This window comes from Centroberyx affinis, unplaced genomic scaffold (assembly GCF_046629955.1).
Source record: "Centroberyx affinis isolate AG114_WGS23_722 - 3 ecotype Tasmania unplaced genomic scaffold, CSIRO-AGI_Caff_v1 ptg001129l_1, whole genome shotgun sequence".
In the NCBI taxonomy this organism is placed as follows: Eukaryota; Metazoa; Chordata; class Actinopteri; order Beryciformes; family Berycidae; genus Centroberyx; species Centroberyx affinis.
Genome location: NW_027279668.1, coordinates 508,944 through 531,827, shown reverse-complemented (window position 1 = coordinate 531,827; position 22,884 = coordinate 508,944). Strand labels below are relative to the sequence as shown.

Below are 22,884 nucleotides of genomic sequence, written 5' to 3'. Positions count from 1 at the left end.
TTATTTCAAACCATCATGCCTTGCGGTTATAGGCTAGTTACCTTGACAACCTCTGTAAATAACTTGCTCATGCTCGTCACTCAACTCGGGTCGAATCGAACAGCCAGCCAATTTCACCCCGAGAAACAGAAGAAAATATGTTTGCTGCTGCTTTTGCAGCAGAAAGTAGTAGTAGTAGTAGTAAGTAGTATTAATTACTTCATTGTGTAAAGGAGGCAATTTAACGTACCAATATAGGCCTACTTAGCAAGCTGAAAACAGAAAAAAACAACATACTACACCATACATGTTGATGTTAAGTTTATAGCCTACCGTACCGATTCTTCCCATCTGATTTCTCAAGATGAGCACTTGATTTAACACTGTAATATACGGTTATGTTATATATTATATGGTAGTGTGACTTTAACGTTATTAGATATTCGAAGTTATTGAAGCGACTAAAATTGAAAATAAAAGTAAAATAGGCTAAACCAATAGGCTACATGTTTTTCTTTACACAACCCAATATAACACGTTGTTAGCAACAGTGGCACATAAATTTTACATTTAGCCTAATCTTCCTTTGAGCTTAACATTCTTTCTTACATTATAAAGCTGATTAATGGGCATCAGAAGTGCTAACGTGTTGCTAACATGACGGTTATAAACGGCATGTTACCTAGTTCTGCTGTTGTAAGCTTTCAGGCAGATGCACAAGATAAACACATTCTTATGGGAGGTGCCTTTTTATCTAGCCTAGAAAAAAAACAAATTGCATTTTGGAACAAGTTTTTAACACAACAAAATATACAAATTAATAGTCAAGGGTGAGGCTATGTTTTCATATCTTTTTTCACTGAATATTCAAAAAACGACATCACATAACACATTTCACATACTTTTTCATGTACATTTGTTTTTCTTTTATTCACTCACCTCAAACCATAACAAAGATAGTTCACCTTTATTATTTTTATATTTCAATAGGTGTGGACAGACCAGGTGAAACCACAAACCTTACTACAATTTCTGCAAACATCATAAATCAAAGGTTTCCAATCAGATAGCAGTGGACTTGAACTGTGAATCTGCAAAAATGACTCCTGACCTAGCACATACACATTCATTCTTATCAGCTCATACCACACTAAATACTAAAATAAAAACATTCCCTTGAAGTATAACATTAATAAACATGAAAACAAGTAGCATGTGTGAGGGAAATAACCCACAGTCCTACTCACCCATCATTGACTGAGGTTTAGAGCTCAATATATTGTCACAATTTCAAATCTTACTTTTAGAGGCACGAGTAGGCTGTGTCTCTAAAAAACATGTCAATTTTGTCCCAAAATATTGTATATCATCAGAAATTGTGCCATAAATCAAGCATCAATTCCATCAACAATGGAGAAAATGTTAGTGTCAACCTCCATTTCTTTTTAACCCATATTAATATAACAATAGTACACCGAACAATTTATCAGTTTGTCCAGGCTGAATCAGAAATGCATGAACTATAACATCATAGATAAAAGATAAATATCTACTGGTTGGAGTGTAGGCAAACACAACTCAATGATGCTGCTGTGCTGTCTGCGTGTGTAACACAACTATGTCTTAACAGCACCACTGCGACATGGTGCCTAAGTGTTTCTGTATTCAACAGCACCAACTGTTGTCAAGGTACACAAACAAAGCAACAGCAAAGTATTTGGCGACACCAGAAGCATGCCTAAATCAAGATTTTTAGTTTCTAGTATAGGTATTTCACAGTGAAGGTTTGGTATGTCAGTTAAAAAGTATATACACACAAGAGTGGTATATATAAAGCACTGTTCATCATTGTTATTAAAATTACTTTGCATGCTTTTGCAAAATATTTCTCAAGGTAATGTTGAAAAGTTATGGAGCCTTTAAGTTTTCTCAAATAAATACAACCATGGAGAATTAAAACTGAGGTAAAACTACACTTTGACAGTTCTGATGCATGATTGTGTGTTATGATTGAAATTCTATTGATGGTGACAATTTAAATACTTGCACTTAAATAGAAAGAAAACTATACCCAAAACTGGTAAAAAATTAAAACAAGCTTTGGCAGCTGTTTTCTTTTCAAAATGACAGTTGAATGATATTTTAAAATGTAAACACTGACACACTAACACATACACATTCATAAACATGCTTCAGATTTTGTTGGCAGGTAAACTGTAGCTTCAAATACATATGTAACTGAAAACTCTCTTTTGCTTCACTCGCTGCGGTCCTTTGGCTCTCTGTATTTATAGTGGATGTATTCAAAGATGTCTCTCTCACTGTCCACCATCAGAGGCTCCCCTGCCACTCCTACAACAGATACACAAATAACAACAACAACACATATTAAAATTTGAAAGCATGAGCATGACTGATTATGGATTAATGATAGGAGCTATACTGGGCTGGACCAGAATCCTGCACAGCACTGATAAATCTGACATGCAGTGTTTACATTTGACCACGACTCACCAGTGACCCCAAGTGGTCGTATGGTGTACTCGTTCAGAGTGAAGCCTTTCTCCAGAGCATGAGTTCTCATGTTTTTATTGAAGATGTCGCTCCCAGTGAAATACAGAACACCACAGTAGTACTGGTCCTTGGGAATTAACCTTGGGGATGTGGAGATGGGACAGGGAGACAGATGGATAAGAAAGTACAGAAACAATAAAATTATGCCTGTTCACTGTATTTACGGTACATTCAAATGTAACTGGGCCTGCAGGGTGGTGCAGTGGGTAGAGATGTGACTTGACCGTGTGACATGAAAATCACAGGTTTGATCCCCTCAGCAACCAAAGTTACTTAAAATAGTAATGGTTCATGTAAAAGTGTCCTTGAGCAAGAGACTGAACCCCTGCCTACTCACTGTTGCTCTGTATAAGAGTGTCTACTAAATGCCTAAAACCTAAATGTCAATGTTGAGAGCAATATAAAATATGGCACCTAATATCAATACGCCTGTGAAGGAACTCTTCCTCATCTTCACTGCTCTCCTGCAGCTGGCAGACACCCTAGAAAAACAAGAGCCATCACATCGTGACCACAGCCATGTGCTTCATAGGTCGAGGAAAGTTAAGGCAGTATTGAATTTGTTACTGTGCTAACTGAATTACCAATCACATCAAATAACATACAGCTTAGCACGCAGAAGCAAATTAAAACGGAGGCCTCACCATGAACTTGGTGTCTCCTTTGGACAGAGTCTCTGTCACAAACCCGATGGACTCCAAATGTTCTACCACTGCATGGAGGAGCTTGGGCTGGAAGAAAAGGACAGATCAATAGATCAATAGAAAGAAAAATAATTTTAAAAAGATAAAAAAAAGTGAGAATGCAGTTCATTGCAACACACTACATTTGCCACAGGGTCACAGAGCCACAGTGGAGACTCTTACCTGTTTCTCAGTCTGAGAGGTGAAGTCTGGGTGGGTCAGCAAGATATCAATATCACCACTGGATCCAGCACCTGGCAATTGTTGACATGGAAGTAAAAAGAGATGAATATATGTGAATATCGGTATTGCCAGTGCTTAAGTTTTAGCTGCTGTCATGAACTGAAACAAATTAAAATAAATAACAAGGGAAATTTTTACCTCTCCTGTAGCTTCCACAGATCGTTCCGATATATTCTGTGTCGACTTTCTTCAACTCTTTAAGAATCAGAGTCTGAACAAACGCATACAGAGAATACACAGTGTAAGACAACTCTGGGTAAAACTCATTTGATTTGATTTTGATTTGTTTGAACACCAACACACATACACACACAGAGAAAAATCAAAATGTATGCTCACCTCCATCTTCTCCATTTCAGCTCGTGGAATCCTTTTCTCAAATTCCTCAAAGTACCTGAAGGAAGCAGAAGGAAGATCTGTTAAACCCGGCTCATGGTAAGACTATATACTGTATACCTATATGTAGAAACTTATAAAATAATGTAAGAGCATTCAGCTTAACTCACTTGAGTCCAATCTGTTGATGATGGTTTAGCTTGTGCTCGATCTTTTTCAAATCTAAAAATACAACAAAAACAGTCAAAGAACAGTTACTTGGTCTTCAGTACTGTCATACTGCCAGGCCCATACGTGCTGCACATTTCTGTAGCTTTAGATTATGCATGTCAGATATGGTATGTATGACATACTGACACAGGACTGGGTTTAAACAGTATGTGAAACAATGTGAGATTCTCTGGTGACTTTTCATCAAATTACTGTAATGCAAGATGAAACTTAAAACTGCAAAACAAACCTTCTAGTGTCTTCACTCCCTCCTCAAAGAACTTTCTGGCAGCGGCAGGGCTAAAGGAAAGGCCCAAGAGATGCAGTTTGTTACATAAAGAACAAATATCATATGCTTAATCTAAAGCTAAATATCAACCCATTCATTCCTCTAGACCTCCAGTGTTGCCAGTGATAGGATACCAAGTGTATTTTAATTAGTCATGAAGCATTTGACTGAGAGTATCCATTTAATAGGTTTTGAATCTAGACGATGTAACGCTCAGACATACCCAATTCCAGTAACTCTGGTAAGGAAATTGATGGAGGAGCTGGTGTCATCATTTCGAATCTAGAGAAAAAAATAAATGCATTGCATCATTCTATGTAATGTGTGAAAGTTAAAACTATAATTAAAAGCATAATTGTGACACAGTCTGGCATGAATGCTTCCAAACACTCACCTTTTCCAGTTTCCGTAGCTTGCCCGTTTGTAGAAACTCATCAATCTTTTCTGCAATTTTAGCTCCCACACCATCCTGTTGAAATGTGAAAAACAACGTGAGGGTGCTAAACATTATCATCCGCACTGATTATGTAAGACATGCAGAGTAGCTAACTGCTGTTGACTGCCAAAAACCTATGACAAACATCTTCAGGCTACAGTGGAGGGCACCACATAACACACAACCACAGCAACATAAGCACGTTAGTGGTTGAGAGGACAAATGATGGTCGAGTCATTTCCAGCTTCTGGGCACCAGCAAACTAAAATGGAATGTTAACATCCACTCCATCACCAAGGAGGCAGAATGAAAGGTGCATTTCCTTAAACAGCTGAAAATAGTAAATGTCAACTCATCTGTCCAGGTCCAGTTCAACAGCCCTTAAAAGCCCTCAATCATCATTGAGGGCTTTTAAGATATTTTAATGAGACACAATCTGATCAGGTCACCATAAAATGTATCAAGAAATGTATCAAAAAGTGAAGACAAAACTCCTTAATGACTTCAACATTAGGCAGCTTGCTGAAAAACACTGAATTCAGAAGGTTGAATAAAATCTAAACTTTGCTTACCTGACACAATTTAGCACTAATGGCATAAATGTGAACCCAGCTGAGTCTTTCATGTTGCTAAGGTCCACCAAAACCCACAAATGAGATGGGAATATCTCCTGCCTTATCAAGATAACCCAATAAAGCATATAATCAAAAGCATCCTTCATCCGCTATCACAGTCTAGTTCTCCTCTGCTTCCTTCTATTCCTAGCATTAGCTCCAACATATTGGCTGGCTGCACTGCTGAAAAAGTGATGGGCAGTAAGCTGCTTTCCATGAAGTAGCTGCATGGTGCCATGGTGAAGAAAAGGGCGAGAAGGATTGCCATCAATCCTACACAACTAGGCGACCACCTGATCCCAAAACGTACTGCTGCAAAACTGTACTGGTCCATTCAGAGCAGGACCAGCTACTTCTAAGACTTGTACCCTACTCATCCAGCCCACCTAAGACTCAATCTCCATACACCCACTCAACCTCTGGATTCCACCTAACTTCCCCCTATGGTACTGACTATTGTTTACTACACCCTATTTATTGCCCAGCTGTGTTCGCACAATCTTGCACTATTTTTAATGTACTTGTGCACCACACCACAAAAGCCATAGCAATCACCTCATGCACTTCATCCACCTCAATTAAACTTTCTTGAGGCACACTGTTCTGATGCACTGCTGCAGTCACAATCTCTTTCTATTGCTGCAACCGTACTGTATGCCATGCTGCTTGAATGCAAAATGAATATTGGATATGTATCGTTTACTATTTTTTGTCCGGCACTGTCTGCTCACTGAATGTGAAGTCCTGTTGACCCTGCATTGCTGTGTGACATTATGTACTTACTACATAAGCTGTCATTATGTTTCAGCACCAATTTCACCAAGTCATATTCCTGTACATGAATTGTACTTGAGAGAGTAAAATGATTCATTCCTGTAAATACTTGGCAAATGCTCTAACTACAAAGCCAGCTACTAAAGGCATTGAAATTGTATTCAGTGTACGCACCAGTTTCTTAGCCTCTGTGCCACTTTTGATCTTCTGAGGGTACTTGGCAATGGTAGATGCTGCTTTCCTACAGACAGGACACAAGAAAAGTTATGTGTAAATGCAAAACAATGGGGTAATAAATTGTTTCTGCTGAATTCCAGTTATTACAAGGTGGGACAAAGTACTTTCAGGATTTCCCCTGCTCATTAAACTCTTAGATGGCCCCACCCAAGTTTCCTTGGGCACCCTAATGGAAAATGTGAGATATTCAATGTTTTGTCTGTATTTTCCATGCATACGGACGGGCCTCTGGATGTATTTTACAGAGTAATTTTCTTGCCATGGACTAGAGAATGTGTTCCTTCTTAAATGTTATTGTGTGAACAGTCATCAAACCCACAACCCTCTCTGAAATTAAGGGAAGTACGCTTACCTGTAGGCATTGTATTTGTGTATTGCTCTGTTGACATTTTTCTCGTAATTGGCCAGCTCTGGGGGTGAAAGTGATACAACATAGGACTGTTAATATTTCTTTCACACTGGCGGTATCTGAGTCTGTAGTTTATTGCCACTAGGAACTGCCAACTCAGCTGAACCAGAGGGGATTTAAATGACAGGACAGTCAGTGTCTGCGTCAGAGAAACTTGGAATCTCTTGCCAGCCTAATGTAGTAGCTACAAAGAACTGCATCTTTTAATATGTCTTTGATTTATTTAAGGACAATTTAAGCTACGATGGTCAGCAAAATACCCATGTATCTTTATGCTAAGTTAGCTGAGAAGCTTGGCCATTTAACAACGGAACACAGCTGACACGCTAGCTAACGTTAGCTCAGCTCAACCGCCTGTCTCCACTGCACGTACCGACTAGAAAGTCTGTTATCCCTTCATTTAGGGATTCCTGGGGCGCTTTCCTCTTACTCATCGTCGATTTGTCGCGTTTTCAACTGTGTGACGGGAATTCACTCGGGTTTGTTTGCACGTATGAAAAGTTAATCTATTTATTTATAGCCTTAGCTGCTAACTAGCACATTAGCTAACGTTAGCCCAAGCGAAACAATGACCGAACGACGTTATGGGGGCAGGGCGTACGTAAGACGTCACAGGTCCTCAAGGTGATGACATCCGCTTAAATAGCGTTTGAATTTTCATAGTAAAATGAACTCTGAATAAACAAAATTACTTGTTGCGCGCTCAATAATATATTGATGGTGTGTGTGTGTGTGTGTGTGTGTGTGTGTGTGTGTGTGTGTGTGTGTGTGTGTGAGAGAGAGAGTGTGTGTGAAATTAATTGGTACACATATTCAAACATGAATTAGAGATGTCTGATTCTCCTTGAACATCATACTGACTTTATTTTTCAAGGATTCAAAAAATATACATCTACTGTGACTTTATCATACAATATTTATAATTAATAAGCAGTAATTGAAAAACAAATCACTTTTAGACAAAGAAAAACAAATCACATCTCAACCAATGATACTTCAGTAATGTTGATCTCATTCTGAACAGTTCAGGGACCTCATGGTTTACTGTTTGGTTTACAGTACATTTTTCCTCTAAGGGAAGGTTACATATTCAGTAGCAGTAGTTAGCTCTCAGTAGCCTGAACAGTTGGCCTTATGCAAGATAATACATAAGCTATGTACAAACCTCAAGGTAATGTTATATAAAACGACTACAAAACAAAAAGGATTCAACAGGTGTTTGTACAAGACCCAGGTCTGCCTGTGTTAGGAATCTGTTTTGATATATACTTTGTCCCTGGAGAAGATCTTGATGGCCTCCTCCATTTCAGAGAGTCTGCGATCAAGTTGAGCGCGACGTGATCGAACACTCAGAGTGTCTGCTCTGACCGGCAGAGACAGCAGCTCCCTCACCAGCGACCGGTGGGCTGAGGAGAAACGGGACAGAACAGAGTCAGAGAGGCCAATGAATGATTACTCAACAGGTCTTCCTCTCATTTAACGCTGTCATGATTCATGTAAGGCGTAAGGCTCTCTGTAGAGGCATACACTCTTTAAGGGACTGCAGCGTATCCTGTCTCTCCCTCTCTGACATCAGGGTGTGACCGGCTGGGACGGTCGGATCAGGTGCGTTCCTCTTCTCCTCCTCCTCCTTACGCCACTGTTCTTTCCTTTCCTCAAGACTGTGTGTGTGTTTGAGTGTCGGTGAGAGAGAGAACAGAGAAGAACAACAGTAGTTAAGAGAGGGGATTAAAAAAAAAATCAGCCTGTAGTGAAAAATCATGTGTTCCTTCCAAATTGGCTACTTTTACATTATTTGGCAGCTGGTTATGAATGCAGTATAGGAATACTCACTACTGAGGCACTTGTCCCTTGACTGCGCTGGGCACAGGCTTTTCTTTGAGGTTTGTCAGTGACTGGGACCGACGCAGCACAGTCTTTCCTGCAGCCCGTGCATTATAGCTTATAAAGTCCACGCTCTTGCCTTGAACCTGTAACTGTATCCACAGACAGAACTGTATGGAGCTAATGCAACTCATAGTGTGCTAGGTGATTTCTTTGCCAGTGCTCAAATCAACATCCTACATCTTACTGTGTGTTTATGTCAATGTGTATCTGTAAGTAAACATCCATTGGCTATACTCACCTGCAGGTTCTGGTCCTGTGTAGAATTGCAGGAGGCTGGGCGTCGCAAAGCAGAGGGAGAGGCGTTGCAATGTTGTCTGAGCGGGGCAGCAGACCCGTAGTTAGAGTGGGCCCTCAGAAAGTTTTGACAATGTGGCTTAATAGATGGGGCAGGCTCCTGCATGAAGGGGAGAGACTGGATTAGAAGAAAACCGGAGGAAATCACTCAAGGACTTCCATGTTTCGCAGACACAACCCTCACCTGTAGCTGGGCCATAACCCTGGATGGGATATCCTGGTATTTCGGGGAGGTCCAGAGAGCTTTGACTGGAACAGGGCGGGATTGTGCTCTCTCAGCCTCCTGCTCTTTGCAGCGCCTCTGGATCTCCCTGAGCCGACGCACATTCTCTTTTCCGTAGTCATGCACCAGCTGTTCTGAGGGGCAAGGGTCACAAAAGTTGTCTAAATTACTTTTTCAGGCTACATGAGTGATGGAGGAGATAATACAAGGTGGATGACTTTCTATGAGTGCAACTATGTTGTTAAAAACAAAGATTATTATAATAATAATATTACTAGATGCTCAGCACTCAACAGGGGGATACACTCAATCCATCCTTCAAGACTTTTAAGAGCAGCTATACAGAGATGATTAAACCTGATGTCAGCATTAACAAGTCAGTTGCACTTACTTTGTTTAGGGGTATTAGGGGTGATGGAGACCCCGTCTAGTTTGAGTAGTGCCCCCACTACCCCTCTCTGTCCTCGTTCCAGGATGTGGGTGGCATTAGGGCTGATGCGGGGGGGAAGGGGAGGGGTACGAGAACTGTAGCAGCCGGGGTACAACACAGGGTCCGGGGCGAGCGGCCCTGACAGCAGGGCCAAAGTCCCATCAGTGTTTCCCTCCAAACGGCCACGGGCTGGAGGAAGAAAGATGACTAAGAAATGTGTAGCTAATGCATACTTCACAAAACAAAGAGGTCTCCAAGTGTTCAAACACATACAGTAAAGAAGATGTTACTGTAATAAACTGATTTCATAGGAGTGAGGGATTGGGACACCTCCGGTTAAAAAAAAATATTGTAGATATTGTAAATTTCACTTTACTATAAAACGTTCATTTTTAAATGAAGAGTGTGTAGTGCCATGTTACTCCTCAGTATGTCTGATACACAACTGACCCAGACAGAGACACTCCAATAACAACACGGATAACAATGGTTCTTCTTAGAGCAGATTAACAGTCCAAAGCACCGCTGCACCTTACCAGAGACAGGTCGTCTGTAGTACTCGGGGAAAAGAGAGGGATCCGGGGGGATTGGCCCAGATATCCTTGAAGGTCCTTCGCTCATCAGAAGCTGCTTAAATTAACCATGAGAAATTGACAGTTACGATACCAGCTAACAATCTAAACAAACAGATGAATAGACGGAATTTCCACACAATGACTGAGCTGAATATTTACTTAACTAATATTTCTACCAAGATAGTAAATAATTAGCAATTTCCTGAGAGTATATGGCTAGCACCGACCGTATTCCCCTTTGTTTACTAGTTAACTTGCGCTATGGCTCTTGTTAACTAGCGTTAAATTTAGATAATCTCGACGAGAGATCCCGCTCTGTTGTTGCGCTCATGCGCCAACGTTACCACCCGACAAAAAATTTCCACCTCGTGAAAATACAAAATTGCAACAAGTTTGCGAAAGCAATTGTATGCTATATTTACATTTACTAACTAATTTACCTCTGAAAATATCTTGTGTATAATCAATTGAGGACTTTGTCCACGCAGATTGATGACGCCGAAGTATCAACAACATTTGTCATATTCTTCACCATGACAACGGTGTAGCCACACATAGAATTACAGTTGATAGAAAGGAAATCCAATTCAATAGGCATTTGACCTATGGTACCAATGTTGGATATTTCTAGAAATAAAATTGCCTTCGACTCGACATGCGTTTATAGCTCTTGTCTTTTGTGAGCAGAAATGCACTAGGCTTTGTGATAGAATTGTAGACTGTTTTAGACTCCTATTGGTTTTAGGTTTTACACTAAATGAGATTTATTTCATCGAAGTGCAATTACATAAGTCCATATCGGTGTAAAAACACCCTAGCCCGACGGCCACCCTGTCCACACAGCCGAGCAGTCACCCATAAACTAGAAACTAGACTAGAATAGACTAGATTTGTCTGACATCATCTCAAGTCTTGCCCTCCTCGTTTCAAGAGAATTCATACTCAGAACTAAACCGAAATGTCAAAAATCATTCATAAGAACTAAATAGAAAGGGGAATGCCAAAAACAACAACAACAAACAGGCTACAGAAATGCTGTGAAAAGCAAGAGATTGATCTTATTGGCTGAGGCCCCCTTGAAAGCCCTCGTTTTAGGATCATGTCTACACAAGAGGAGAGAGCCACATTCACTTTTGTATATTACATTTTATTTTGATATTCATGTGATGTATCTTGTAAAAAAAATAAATAAATAAATACAGTGCTTTAAACACTACATTTTTACTCAGTCTTTATTGCTTGATGGTGGGTAGAATTCGTCTCAAAAGGGGGCCTCCACAGAAAATTTTGGCTATAGGACCTTTGTTTAGATAGTTACAGTTTACTAATTTGAAGGATCAGGCTCAGTCAAAACAGCTCAATAATTTACTTGGTTGTTAAGCAAGGCTGTTTCCTTATGCCAGAACTCCTTCTGCCATTCTAGTAGGCCTATTTCTACTCTAATCCTGTGGTTATACTGCCAGCGGCAGGCCATTGCCCTCGAGCGGTGAAATAGTCTTATTACACCAAAATAAATGCATTTCCACAGTGCTGCACAACCTGCCTCTAGTCCCAAATATCATAAAAATGTGACGCTTAAATGCAACGTCACATTTTTTTCAGATGTCGCCGTCATCAACCAATTCAATTCAAACAACTTTTATAGCTTAGGTTACAGCAGCCTATCAGTTTAAACAAACATGAACAATAGGGGTTTCAGTTTTCTAACGGTAGGTATTTTCCTTTGGTCATTCTTTGTTTTTGACATTTTCAGTTGTCCAGCCCTCACGAAAAAAAGACTATGACGCATAGTACCTAATCCCATAATGTTTTTTTTTAAAAGGATATTATATAGAACAGATAAAATACTATAAAGCACTAAAAATACTGAGTAGGCCTACCAAAGACACAGTTCAAGTCTCTGTAGGAACATGCCTATTATTTCGCTTTTTCCATTAGGGTGTTGACATTGACAAGATTTAGGATTTACTGACCAACACACAAAATATATGGGCAGTATTCTGCTCAATGTCAATTACACAACGGCCCCGCCCTCGGCGTACAGAGCTGCGCCTGCCCAGTCTGTCAGTCTCTGCTTTCTCCTTCACGGTGCCCCATTGCGCGAAACAACGTTGTGAAACTCCGCGCATCGCCCCACAAATAAAGGTAGGCAATACGTGACTTTTACTAAATCTTGTTCTCCCAAACTTATTTACTTATGAGGGTCTAACTGCATGGCAATGACACTGTAGTTGACACGGGGTTGTTTGACTGTTAATGAGATGGGAGTCACACATAAAGGGTGGGAGTGAAAGTCTGCAGTAGGCGAGTCTGTCAGGGCTACAATGCCAGTCCAGGCCCGTATGGCCCTTTAGCTCAGTGACATTCACAACTGATAACTGAATTAACATTAATCCAGATTTAGGGGGGTCTTTTGGCCAAATTTGGTGATTGTTGTCTACACGGGACAGGAATCTCGATATCCTCTGTAAATCACATAAAGAAGTATAATTGCCATTGCTGTACAATGCCCAGATTGCATGATGTTAAAAAAGCGAGTTCCTGTATGAAAAGTTATATTCGTAGTTTTAGTGTTGGACACACAGGAGACAAAAGAGGCCTTACTGACGTAAGAACAATTGAAACCAGTGGACGCATCTGGCAAATAAAAACGCTCATAAAAACACTCATCAGAGGGCGACCTGAAGCCATTCATCTTGTTAAAATAGTCACCTGGTTGGGTGTGTAGAAGCACAAGGTCCATGAGCAGCTAAATTCGTCCGTCATTTTTTGACACCGTCACCTTTACGCACGCTGCCTTCGATGTAATAGCGTATAGGGGGTAATTAGATAATCTGCTCATAGTTGTTAGACCCAATGTATTATCGACACCATGCGCATTAATTCGCAAATGGCAAGGTCGGTTTGGGAAAAGAGTTTAAAGTGAAAGGTTATTTGTTTTGACTGAAGCCCTTTGGCTTTGACATTTTTAAGGGAATCAAAAAAAAAGTCGCTATCCAAAGTTCTGAAATCAGGCCAGGGCTGAATCTTATGGCGGTAGTGGTCGCACTGTTTTAGAGTTTAAGTCTCTTATTAATATGATGAGGCAATGTGAATACAACAGGCGCTGAAATGTATTAATAGGCCCAAGTCCACTGGTGAACAGGTGTTGCCACGATAGTGACTTTTCTCATCATAAACCTTGAAGTCCATTGGAAAATTGCCCGTGAACCTCGTGCTGAGCAAGTCATACTATGGAGAGAATGCATTCCCAGCCTATGCACTGTAGATTCAGGCTATAAATTGTCTTGGTGTAACCTGACTGCTCTTGACCTTATCTCACACTCACACATTCCTCCTGCTATATGCCACACACTGGCCTTGGTTTCACTTTATCAGGAGGGTTGGCCAACGTGGTTTAAATGCCTGTTCACGTAATTTTATAGCTTAAAAAAAACTTTATGGTTGTGCATTATCCATTCATTAATGATGGGTCTATCGTGAATGCTTTATATAGGCCTAGTGCACAGCAAAAATTGTCAGTGTTTATTTAACTCAGAGTGTAAAATCCACATTATGCCAGCGTTTATCAAGCCCACACCTATCATAGTTAATTTAACACTTTTACATAGTTCTGAACAGCTGCCCTAAAGCCATATCGGCTCTATAAGAGGACAAACTCTCCTATTAACACTGCTCAACTCAACATAATCGTCACTGAAAAATCAACACTCACTAACACTGGGAAATTTGTTGTGTACTGTATATATAGTGTATTAACAGCTATGCCTGATTTTGAAGGTTAGGTCTGGACTACATGAACAATATGAGCTGAAAACTGTTCACAAAATATTATAGGAGCTTTTCATGGTCCATGGTACTGAACTGCTCATTTACACAGGTGACAATTATGGGTTTAGGCTAATAGACTGTAAGTACAGTACATAAAACAGTAGTTAGCTCTTCTTAGACTAACATGCATATCAATCGGAAAAACTACCAAAGCTGAGACTGTGCTGTTTTAAGGACACTGTCTGGTAAATTATTTCTCTTTGTTTGATTCTTCAGGTTGTGTTGCTATAGACAACCTCAACCGCCATCTTGTTGTTTGTGTGGTAGCTGTTTTCCTGTCACGTATTTGGTTGATTTATGGGTGTCATTTTGACCCTGGACCTTGGTGAATGTTGTCATCTGGTTGCGGCCCAAGAGAGTGTCGGGGTGAGGGGCAGAGGAGTGTGTGTGATTGGGCTGGAGGTTTCAGTAAGTGTGTGTGTGTGTTTCCATATAACTACAGTCTGGAGGTACAATAAATAAATCTGTTTTCATAGGGGTTTTAGTAAGTGGAAGGGGGAAGAGCACCCATTTTGAAACACGAGTCACATGTGTTTTAGTGTCAGGTTCACCTGGGCTAAATATAGAACTGGGTTTGGAGACTGGGTAAAGAAGTCAGGATGGAAGAGGTCAAAAATGGACCGGGGAAGGAGGTGAGAAGGAGGTAGGGTGTGTGGGGATTTGTCTGTTGGGGGGTGGAGGGGAGTGAGGTGGAGTGAACTGACAAAAACAGTCCAGGAATTGCACAACGTCAGCAAAATGCCCGCTCAGATCAGCTGGCAGACAGTTGATTAGTGTCTCAAAACTGAACAACAGAGAGGACATGACTGCTTGACACTTAACTTGACTCATGGTAAGGTGATTGTGTGTGAGGAAGATGGGGATCGCAACCACTACACCCACTCTGAACGTGGATAAGACATTTTAAAAAGGCAACTCTGGAGGGAGACTACAGGTATAACTGGTGCTACGCTCCACTAGCCTATTAGGTGAGAGAATGAAAGACAAATGACATCATGTGACATTATAGGCTTTTTAAAGTGTTTTTAAGGCAAGGCAAGGCAAGTTTATTTATATAGCACATTTCGTACACAAAGGCAATTCAAAGTGCTTTACACAAGGTATAAAAAGACAAGATAAGAAATACAGGATAAGATGAATAAGTGTATAATAAGAGATAACAAATAAAGAATTAAAATGCATAAAAAGAGAATAAAGATCATGTAAGGCCTGTGGACTGATGCTTGCCTATATGATGGCTTGTAAAGGCTTTGCTAAGCTCAGGCTATGAGCAGTGTGTGTGTTTAGAATGAGGCCAGTCCATGTGGTGCTGTTGTGTTTTCTGTTCCCTTGTAGGACGGGTCTGTTTTACCAGATCATCATTTTCTGGCCCATACATTGTTTGTTGTAAATGCAGCTAATCAGTGTTCTTTGGTTAAAACACCACCAGCCAGTGCCACACAGGGGCCGTGTACAGGCTTTATCATGTTCACATGTTGTGCACAATGTACATGTGTTCACCAACTGCTGGCCATTGCACAGATAATATGATGCAATAGTTGGCCAGGTTACTGTGTAGCTAGCAGACCAGCTGACTAGACGCTCTGAAGACAAGCTAATATTCACGACAGTTGCAGTACTCCACACTGCACATATTCACACAAGGCAAAGACTACTTATGCCGAAGCAGACAAGCCTGCATATTGTACACCCTTTGTGATGAAAACAGTGTAAGACTGCTTGCCAAAGTTTCTATTGTCCCTCCTTGCACTTCCCTCGTCTGAAGAGTCATGGCAGAGAAAGGAGTGCAGAGCGTGGTGCAGCAGGAGGACAGGACAGGAAAAGGCAAGCAGGCAGAGAACAAAGACCACTGTGTGACATGTGAGCACCACGCACCCAAGGGACATGGTGAGTGGGGCGGGGATTGGTGGGTGAAGACATGACGTGTCATCAGGGTCCCGGGATTGAGCTTTGGCTCCGTTGTCCTTGGCAGAGTCTTGTCTCCATCTTTAGCAGAGAGGATGTGACAGGTGAGAGAAGTGTGAACGTATCTGTGGTTATCATCAAGGAGGGGAGAGAGGCAAAGGAAGGAAGGGGAGCGAATAGTAAGGGCTAATCTAATCTAGTTTATTTATACAGCCCTTTATCACAGTCAAGTCTCAAAGGGCTTCACATACTATCATATACATGTCATACACCATACTACATATATATATATACACATCATATACATCCTATACTAGGTCATATACATACTTCATATACATTGTTTACTACATCATATACCATAATACACACAAACACACTCATGCCTATGGGCAATGTAGAGTCTTCAATTTTGGACTGTGGGAGGAAACCACAGCACCCGGAGGAAACCCACGCGAACACGGGGAAAACATGCAAACTCCACACAGTTGTTGAGATTCAAACCCATGACCTTCTTGCTGTGAGGCAACAGCACTAACCAGTGAGCAAGGGTCAGGAATCGTGTTTTCAGGTTATCAGTGAATGTTAGATATTCTGAATGCTCCTGCAAAGTCACCTTCACAAAACTCATGTGCACATGCACGTGCACACATACACACACACATCTGCACTCACACAAGAGTGTGTGTGTGCTCCCTCACTAACAGAGCTCCATGCAGTGACCCAGGGGACCCTGATGACAGTAAAAAGCCCGGTGCGGTGCAGTGGTGTGTGCAGTAGTTGCTGACTAACCAAACCTACTTCTGCTTATGTTAGCATTGTAGCATGTAGTGGCATAGCAGAGCTACTGCCATGGCTTATGTATTTCTTCACATATTTTACATATTCTCTTTCTCTTCACAATGCTGGTAGCATATTAGGGATGCTATTAACAGTAAATAGATCCAGGCATGCAGCAGCATTCATTTATTGGATGGCTGTGTGGTATTTTAGAATATTTAACTCACCATGGTCTGGAACATTTCTAGTCCGTCCCTTCTACAGAATCAGTCCCATTAGTTTAACAACTTTTGCTGCTTGCTAATGGACTGCAGCCAGGAAATCAATAGGGTTAAAGTGGAAAGGCAGGGGGAGGAGAGAAGCCGTATATCAGGGTAAGGCCCCCTCCAGATGGCCAGTGTGTTCCAGCTGAGGTGATTTTGCTCCATCTGCATTGGCTAAGGCCTTCTGTTGGTCTGCAAATATTTGTTGGAAAGACTAGGAGCTGAAAGTGTACCATTCTATGACTACCAACTCCTATGTACATCATCCAATGTAACTGAGTGACCTCATGTTTACTGTGTTATAAAACAGAAAAAATAAAGAAATAAAGACTAGGAGCAATGCTTTGTGTGTGAGCATATACTTTAGATGCTGCTTTGACGACCTGATGTGTGTGTGTGTGTGTGTGTGTGTCTTCAGGAGTGCCATTGCAATCCTCAGCTTTCTCTTAGGTGCAGCGCTCCTTGTGTTCTCAAGCAACATTCAGCTGGTATTTGTTTCTAGCATCTGTTGTAGCATTTTGCTAAACGCCGCTTAACCACATAAGTCAGGGTGATGCAGTGAAATCCGCGTGTGTGTGCTTGTGTATGTGTGTGTTTATTCCCTGTGAAGACATTTCGAAAGCTTTACCTGCATGTCTGTTTCCACAGGCACAATGGCTGTCCCTCCTGCATACTCAGACCTGGGGAAATCTGCCAAAGATATCTTCAACAAGGGCTATGGTACGTCAGCAAATTCTCTTAAAGCATGCATATATGCAGAACTGTTGCTAGACTTGCTATCTCATTTCCTCTGTTATTGATTTTGGAATGAAGCAGTGCTGAAGTAGGAGTCATATTTTTTGTTTGATCTGTGCAGTTTAAAATGCAGAATATTTATTGTTGCTGCAGCTGTTTTGGAATCATACTGTGCAACATGAAAGCTTCCATCCTTTTCCATCCTTCCTCCATTTCTTTTCTCTCCAGGCTTTGGAGTTGTGAAACTGGACCTGAAGACCAAGTCCCAGAGTGGAGTTGTAAGTACAACAGCTCTGTCCTCTTTGCAAGCCTGATGTCTTTAAGTTTCATGTCCAGACCTCTCTCTCAGGGCTCTGCGGTGTAGATCAGATGGCTGACTCACCGCCTGGCAGCAGTCCATGCCGATGTGTGTTTTCTGCCTGACATATACTCGGTCTAACACACACTCAGCAGAGTACCAGTGTCTGTCCAACGAGTTTCATCCTCCTTTCCCTCAGGCAGTGTGCTGTATCATGGAGGAGAAAAGCACTTCATTTCACTAAGTATTCAGTTAGCTCCACACTTGCAGTGTGTCTCTGTTGCTGCAGACCCGTTGCCATGGTAAAACCATAATGAGTGCTTGAGTACAGGATCTCCCACATGCCACAAAGCTCAAACCTCATTCAAAACATTTATAAATGTATTCCGTCAGTGTCCAAACTCACAGGATACAGCTTCTGTTTTCTTTAGCACTTTGCTTTTCATTTTTCCCAGTGAGCGGATAAATTGGCAAATGTGAAAAATGTGGTGTGGTTCTCCCTAACTTTCTCTCTTTTCTGTCTTTTTTTCTGCTTCCTCTTTGGACGTTCCTCTCAGATGGTAAGAGTGTGTGTGTGTGTGTGCGGCTGTGATTAAATACAGGTGCACTGCAGGGTAAGCCAGTGATACCAGTTGTGTTTGTGTGTGTGTGTATATGTGATGCAGGCTTTCTTCCCAACATTTCTTTGCAGCTGTAGCTCCTCCAACTGACTTCCTTCCCTCTACTGCTACAGCCTTAATAGAGTCAGAAGCAGCCTCTCCCTCACCCAGTTACAAACAGTTCTGCCTATATTTTCCCTATTTTCCTTCCCCACTCATCTCTCCATCATTCCTGTCATTCTCAGAAGAGTAACTTTTACTCCTAAAGTTATATTTCTCATACAAACCTGAGAGGGATTGTGTGGCAAAGGAAATGTGCAGAAGTGATGCTTGTCTGTTCTTCCTCTATTTCTTCTTTTCTCTCACTAAATAGTTTTCGCTCCTTCTCTCCCTCTAATTTCCACAGCTGTGCTCTCTTAATATGGCTCTGTTATTGTCACTCATGTGCCTTTCTGCTTCCCCTCCCCCCTTATTTTCCTTCTCTCTTCCCTCTCTCCCTCCATCCCCCCCTCCTTCCCTTAGGAGTTTGCCACCTCCGGCTCCAACAACACAGACACGGGGAAGTCAGGAGGCCACCTGGAGACCAAGTACAAAGTGAAGGAGCTGGGCCTCAGCTTCAACCAGAAATGGAACACAGACAATACTCTGACCACAGAAATCACCATGGAGGACCAGGTGAGTAAAAAAAACACATTTGTATTTTTTAAAAATCACATTGTGTGCACTTGAGGAAAATACATTAGGATTTTATTATTATTATTTGACAGATAACAGTTAAGCAAATCAACCCAAAATAGGATACTTTTCTATTTAGATGTGTATATGACATTAAAAATATATCAATGCATACTTTTTCATATCAACTATTATCTCATGGTCTGTTTCCCCTGTCTGTTGTCTGTCTGTAGCTCACTCAAGGCTTGAAGCTGGGTCTGGACACGTCATTTGTGCCCAACACTGGGTAAGATCCACCCTGTTCATATGATTCATATTCATATTCATATTCATATCCTGTCAATGTTAAAGTTTAATATTAAAGTTTCAATGACGTGGGCAATGAGGGGAATAGATTAATCAATCAATATAGAAGATAATATAATAGTAATGCAAGACTAAGACATTACCTCTGCTGTCTAACTGATTTTCACTTCCCTCCTTCCTTCCCTTACCATTCCTTCTGTAGCAAGAAGAGTGCCAAGCTGAAGACCGGCTACAAGCGTGACTTTGTCAACGTGGGCTGCGACCTGGACTTCGACATGGCCGGTCCCACGGTCCACGCGGCCGCTGTGCTGGGCTACGAGGGCTGGCTGGCCGGCTACCAGCTGGCTTTTGACACTGCCAAATCTAAATTGACCCAGAACAACTTCGCCCTGGGATACAAGGCCGGAGACTTCCAGCTTCACACCAGTGTGTGAGTACTGCAACTGTGGCAAGAGAGTCAAGTTTATTTATATAGCCCTTTACCACAAGCATGCCTCAAAGGGCTTCACATACCATATACATGTCATATACCATACTACATCACTATATACCACACTACATCATATACATACTATATATACAGTACATCATATACTACATCACATACATATACAGAGGCAGGACAGGGAAGCAATGTATGGAACAAGAGCAGCAATGAGAGAAGTGTGTCTGTGTGTAGATTCATATCAGTCATCCAGGTAGTAAGATGTCCAAAAAATAAAAACAAAATCCACTGGACTGAAGCTTCATCAGTTCTACTGAGTGGTGGGGATCATGTGACCTCAGTTACTCTCACGTGACATCGTGGTGTGAATCACCCACAGAGGTGAAATGCCTGGGAATTCCCCACCACTCAGTAAAAATGATGAAGACTCTCAGATTAGTGGTGAAACGTCTTCAACTCTTCAATCCAAGTCCAGTGGATTTTGTTTCTATTTTTTGGACAGTGAGAGAAGAGGAATTATAAAGAGGAATCATAAAGTTCAGTCTAAACTCGACTGCCACCAAGGTCGATTTTGTTCTTTCTGCACTTTTTCTCAGTTCTCACCTCGCTGTATTGGTGTTCTGGTGCTTTATTTCAGTAACGACGGCACAGAGTTCGGTGGCTCCATTTACCAAAAAGTGAACGGCAACTTGGAGACGGCGGTAAATCTGGCCTGGACGGCCGGCAGCAACAACACACGCTTTGGAATTGGAGCCAAATACCAGCTGGATAAGGATACCTCCCTGTCTGTAAGTACTGGCTTCAACTCATAGACACAAGTAACATCATTAATCATTTGTCCAGAATTCCATGATTCTTCTACATTCTCTAATTCTGAAATAATAAAATAATGGTACCTGGAACCCCCTCAAGGACCCCTGGTGGTCCCCGGACCCCACGTTGAGAAACATTGGACTAGACAACTACAAGCCTTACAGACGGCTGTATCAATATACTGTATATGTGCAAGGTCCCTACACTCCTGGAAAACATGGACAAGTCATGGAATTTTAAAATAGTATTTTCCAGGCCTAGAGAAGTTATAAAAATTATGAAAGCGAGAAATGGTTTGGAAAAGTCATGAAATTTTATTTGTGATGTTGATGATTTTATTGAATACTGTCAAATGTCACTAAAATCAGTGGCTGGCTCTGAAACAGTCTAGACTTCCCTGTTGGAGGAAAATATTGTTGGTTGTTGACTGACTGTTTTTTGTTTACTGAGTTAAAATAATGTTATAATCTAATAGTTGATGGTTACTTTTTAATTCAGTCTCAAAACTGCATCTTATATTAATGACTGTGTATTTACTTTTACTGATGCTGCACACATGATTATCTTAACCTGTCCACGTTCCTGTGTTTCTCCTCACAGACCAAAGTCAACAACGCCTGCCTCGTTGGAGTTGGTTACACACAAACCCTGAGGCCAGGTAAGCTCATCACCGATTCCTTGTCCTCTTCTTGCCGCATGTTTCCGTAACAACAGCTAGGAGAGCGTGGGCACAGTGAGCTACGGCAACTGAATCATATTCTGACGCTCTCTCTCTCCCTGCAGGAGTGAAGCTGACTCTCTCAGCTCTGATCGACGGGAAGAACTTCAACACTGGTGGGCACAAGGTCGGCATGGGCTTCGAGCTGGAGGCGTAAGGATTCAGGGGGGAGACGGAGCGGGAAAGAGGAAAACAACATGGGAGAGGGAAAAGTAAAGAGCCCAAATGTGACAACACCTCAAAAGTCTACTCAACAACACTTTAACACATCTCCCTTCTGAGTCCCACACACACACACACACACATGCACGCACAAATACACACACACACACACACACACATTCTTTGGCCTTAACCCTACAACCCTTAGCACCCTCCAAGACCTCCAGTACTGTAATCAAAAAGGAATCAAGAGTCATTTATCCTGGTTGTTTTTAGGTTCTACATCATTTAGAGGTTCCACAGCGATACCAACTTTTAAGTATTTATCACAGTACAGCAAAATGACAGCAGTCAACAGGCAATTCCTACAAAACATCCTCTTCTCCAGATAATGTGCTACTTTTGACCAGTTTGACCAGACAAAGTGCACCCCATTGGCGGTCGAGCATTTGTCCTGGTCCCTCAGACACATCATTCTTTATGAGATGAGGTTTGAAGCACCTTCTTAGTTTGACTGTGTGGTCAGCTCATTTTCCCTCAGATCATGTATTGGATCTACTTTTGATTTTTCAAGCTAATGAGATTAATAGAGGATGCTTGTTTTGTTATGTTGTGTTTTCTTGGTGCATGCTCTCAAAGCCAGAGGGAAGTGTTAAGTTTTTATTTTGACTTTTCATTGTCACATTGACAAGTACAGTGACTGTAAACTGATGCAATAAAAGTAGCGAAAGAGTACTAAGCAGAAAAGACAAAGAGGGACTATTTACTTCTCATATGAGTTGACTGATTTCGATTCCACCGCTCAACCTCAACAACACGATACAAACTGTGTTCCCTCAGTTGCCTAAAGATCTCTATTTTTCTGGTCCTGTTTTGGCCAATGGCAATTAGGAACTCCCTGTCATCTCTTTGTCTTGTCTCTTTTTGTGTCCTGTACCTGTTAGACCTTCACCACTACCATTTCACTTTGTCTGTGCTGTGCTTTGAATAGGGAAGATAGTCAGCAGTTAAGACCTCAAACTGATTTTATTGAATTCATGGAATAAAGAATGTCAAACACTGTTCTGTCCATCGCTGTCTATGTGAGTTATGTATTTTTCTGCTGTTTTGTATTTTTTGGTTGACAAGGAATAGGTGGAGGAAGGGAAGAGAATTTGTGCT

The 22,884-nt window shown here is 41.3% G+C and overlaps 3 protein-coding genes across 4 annotated transcripts; 1 reads left to right on the top strand and 2 right to left on the bottom strand.

Moving 5' to 3' along the window:
• Positions 1-864: 864 nt before the first annotated feature.
• Positions 865-7,345, bottom strand: polb (polymerase (DNA directed), beta). The gene is made up of 14 exons (XM_071523859.1): positions 7,158-7,345; positions 6,728-6,785; positions 6,313-6,379; positions 4,709-4,783; positions 4,538-4,596; positions 4,276-4,325; positions 3,986-4,037; positions 3,819-3,873; positions 3,618-3,690; positions 3,420-3,490; positions 3,198-3,284; positions 2,968-3,035; positions 2,494-2,633; positions 865-2,331 (listed from the first exon to the last, which is right to left on the bottom strand). Exons 1-14 carry the CDS (start codon positions 7,216-7,218, stop codon positions 2,237-2,239), a joined length of 1,011 nt encoding a protein of 336 aa, XP_071379960.1. The 5' UTR covers positions 7,219-7,345; the 3' UTR covers positions 865-2,236.
• Positions 7,346-8,029: 684 nt separating this feature from the next.
• Positions 8,030-10,239, bottom strand: enkd1 (enkurin domain containing 1). Its single transcript, XM_071523910.1, has 7 exons — positions 10,155-10,239; positions 9,580-9,807; positions 9,150-9,322; positions 8,910-9,065; positions 8,618-8,754; positions 8,312-8,445; positions 8,030-8,190 (listed from the first exon to the last, which is right to left on the bottom strand). Exons 1-7 carry the CDS (start codon positions 10,237-10,239, stop codon positions 8,030-8,032), a joined length of 1,074 nt encoding a protein of 357 aa, XP_071380011.1.
• A 2,025-nt stretch (positions 10,240-12,264) lies between these two features.
• vdac3 (voltage-dependent anion channel 3) lies at positions 12,265-22,792 on the top strand. 2 transcript variants are annotated; one of them, XM_071523895.1, is made up of 11 exons: positions 12,265-12,338; positions 15,790-15,911; positions 17,621-17,692; positions 17,936-17,985; positions 18,563-18,565; positions 19,127-19,279; positions 19,513-19,565; positions 19,788-20,015; positions 20,668-20,818; positions 21,444-21,501; positions 21,627-22,792. In XM_071523895.1, exons 2-11 carry the CDS (start codon positions 15,794-15,796, stop codon positions 21,716-21,718), a joined length of 978 nt encoding a protein of 325 aa, XP_071379996.1. In that variant the 5' UTR covers positions 12,265-12,338; positions 15,790-15,793; the 3' UTR covers positions 21,719-22,792. The 2 variants fall into 2 exon arrangements, with proteins under 2 accessions (XP_071379996.1, XP_071379995.1); XM_071523894.1 differs by lacking the exon at positions 18,563-18,565.
• The last annotated feature ends 92 nt before the right edge of the window (positions 22,793-22,884 follow it).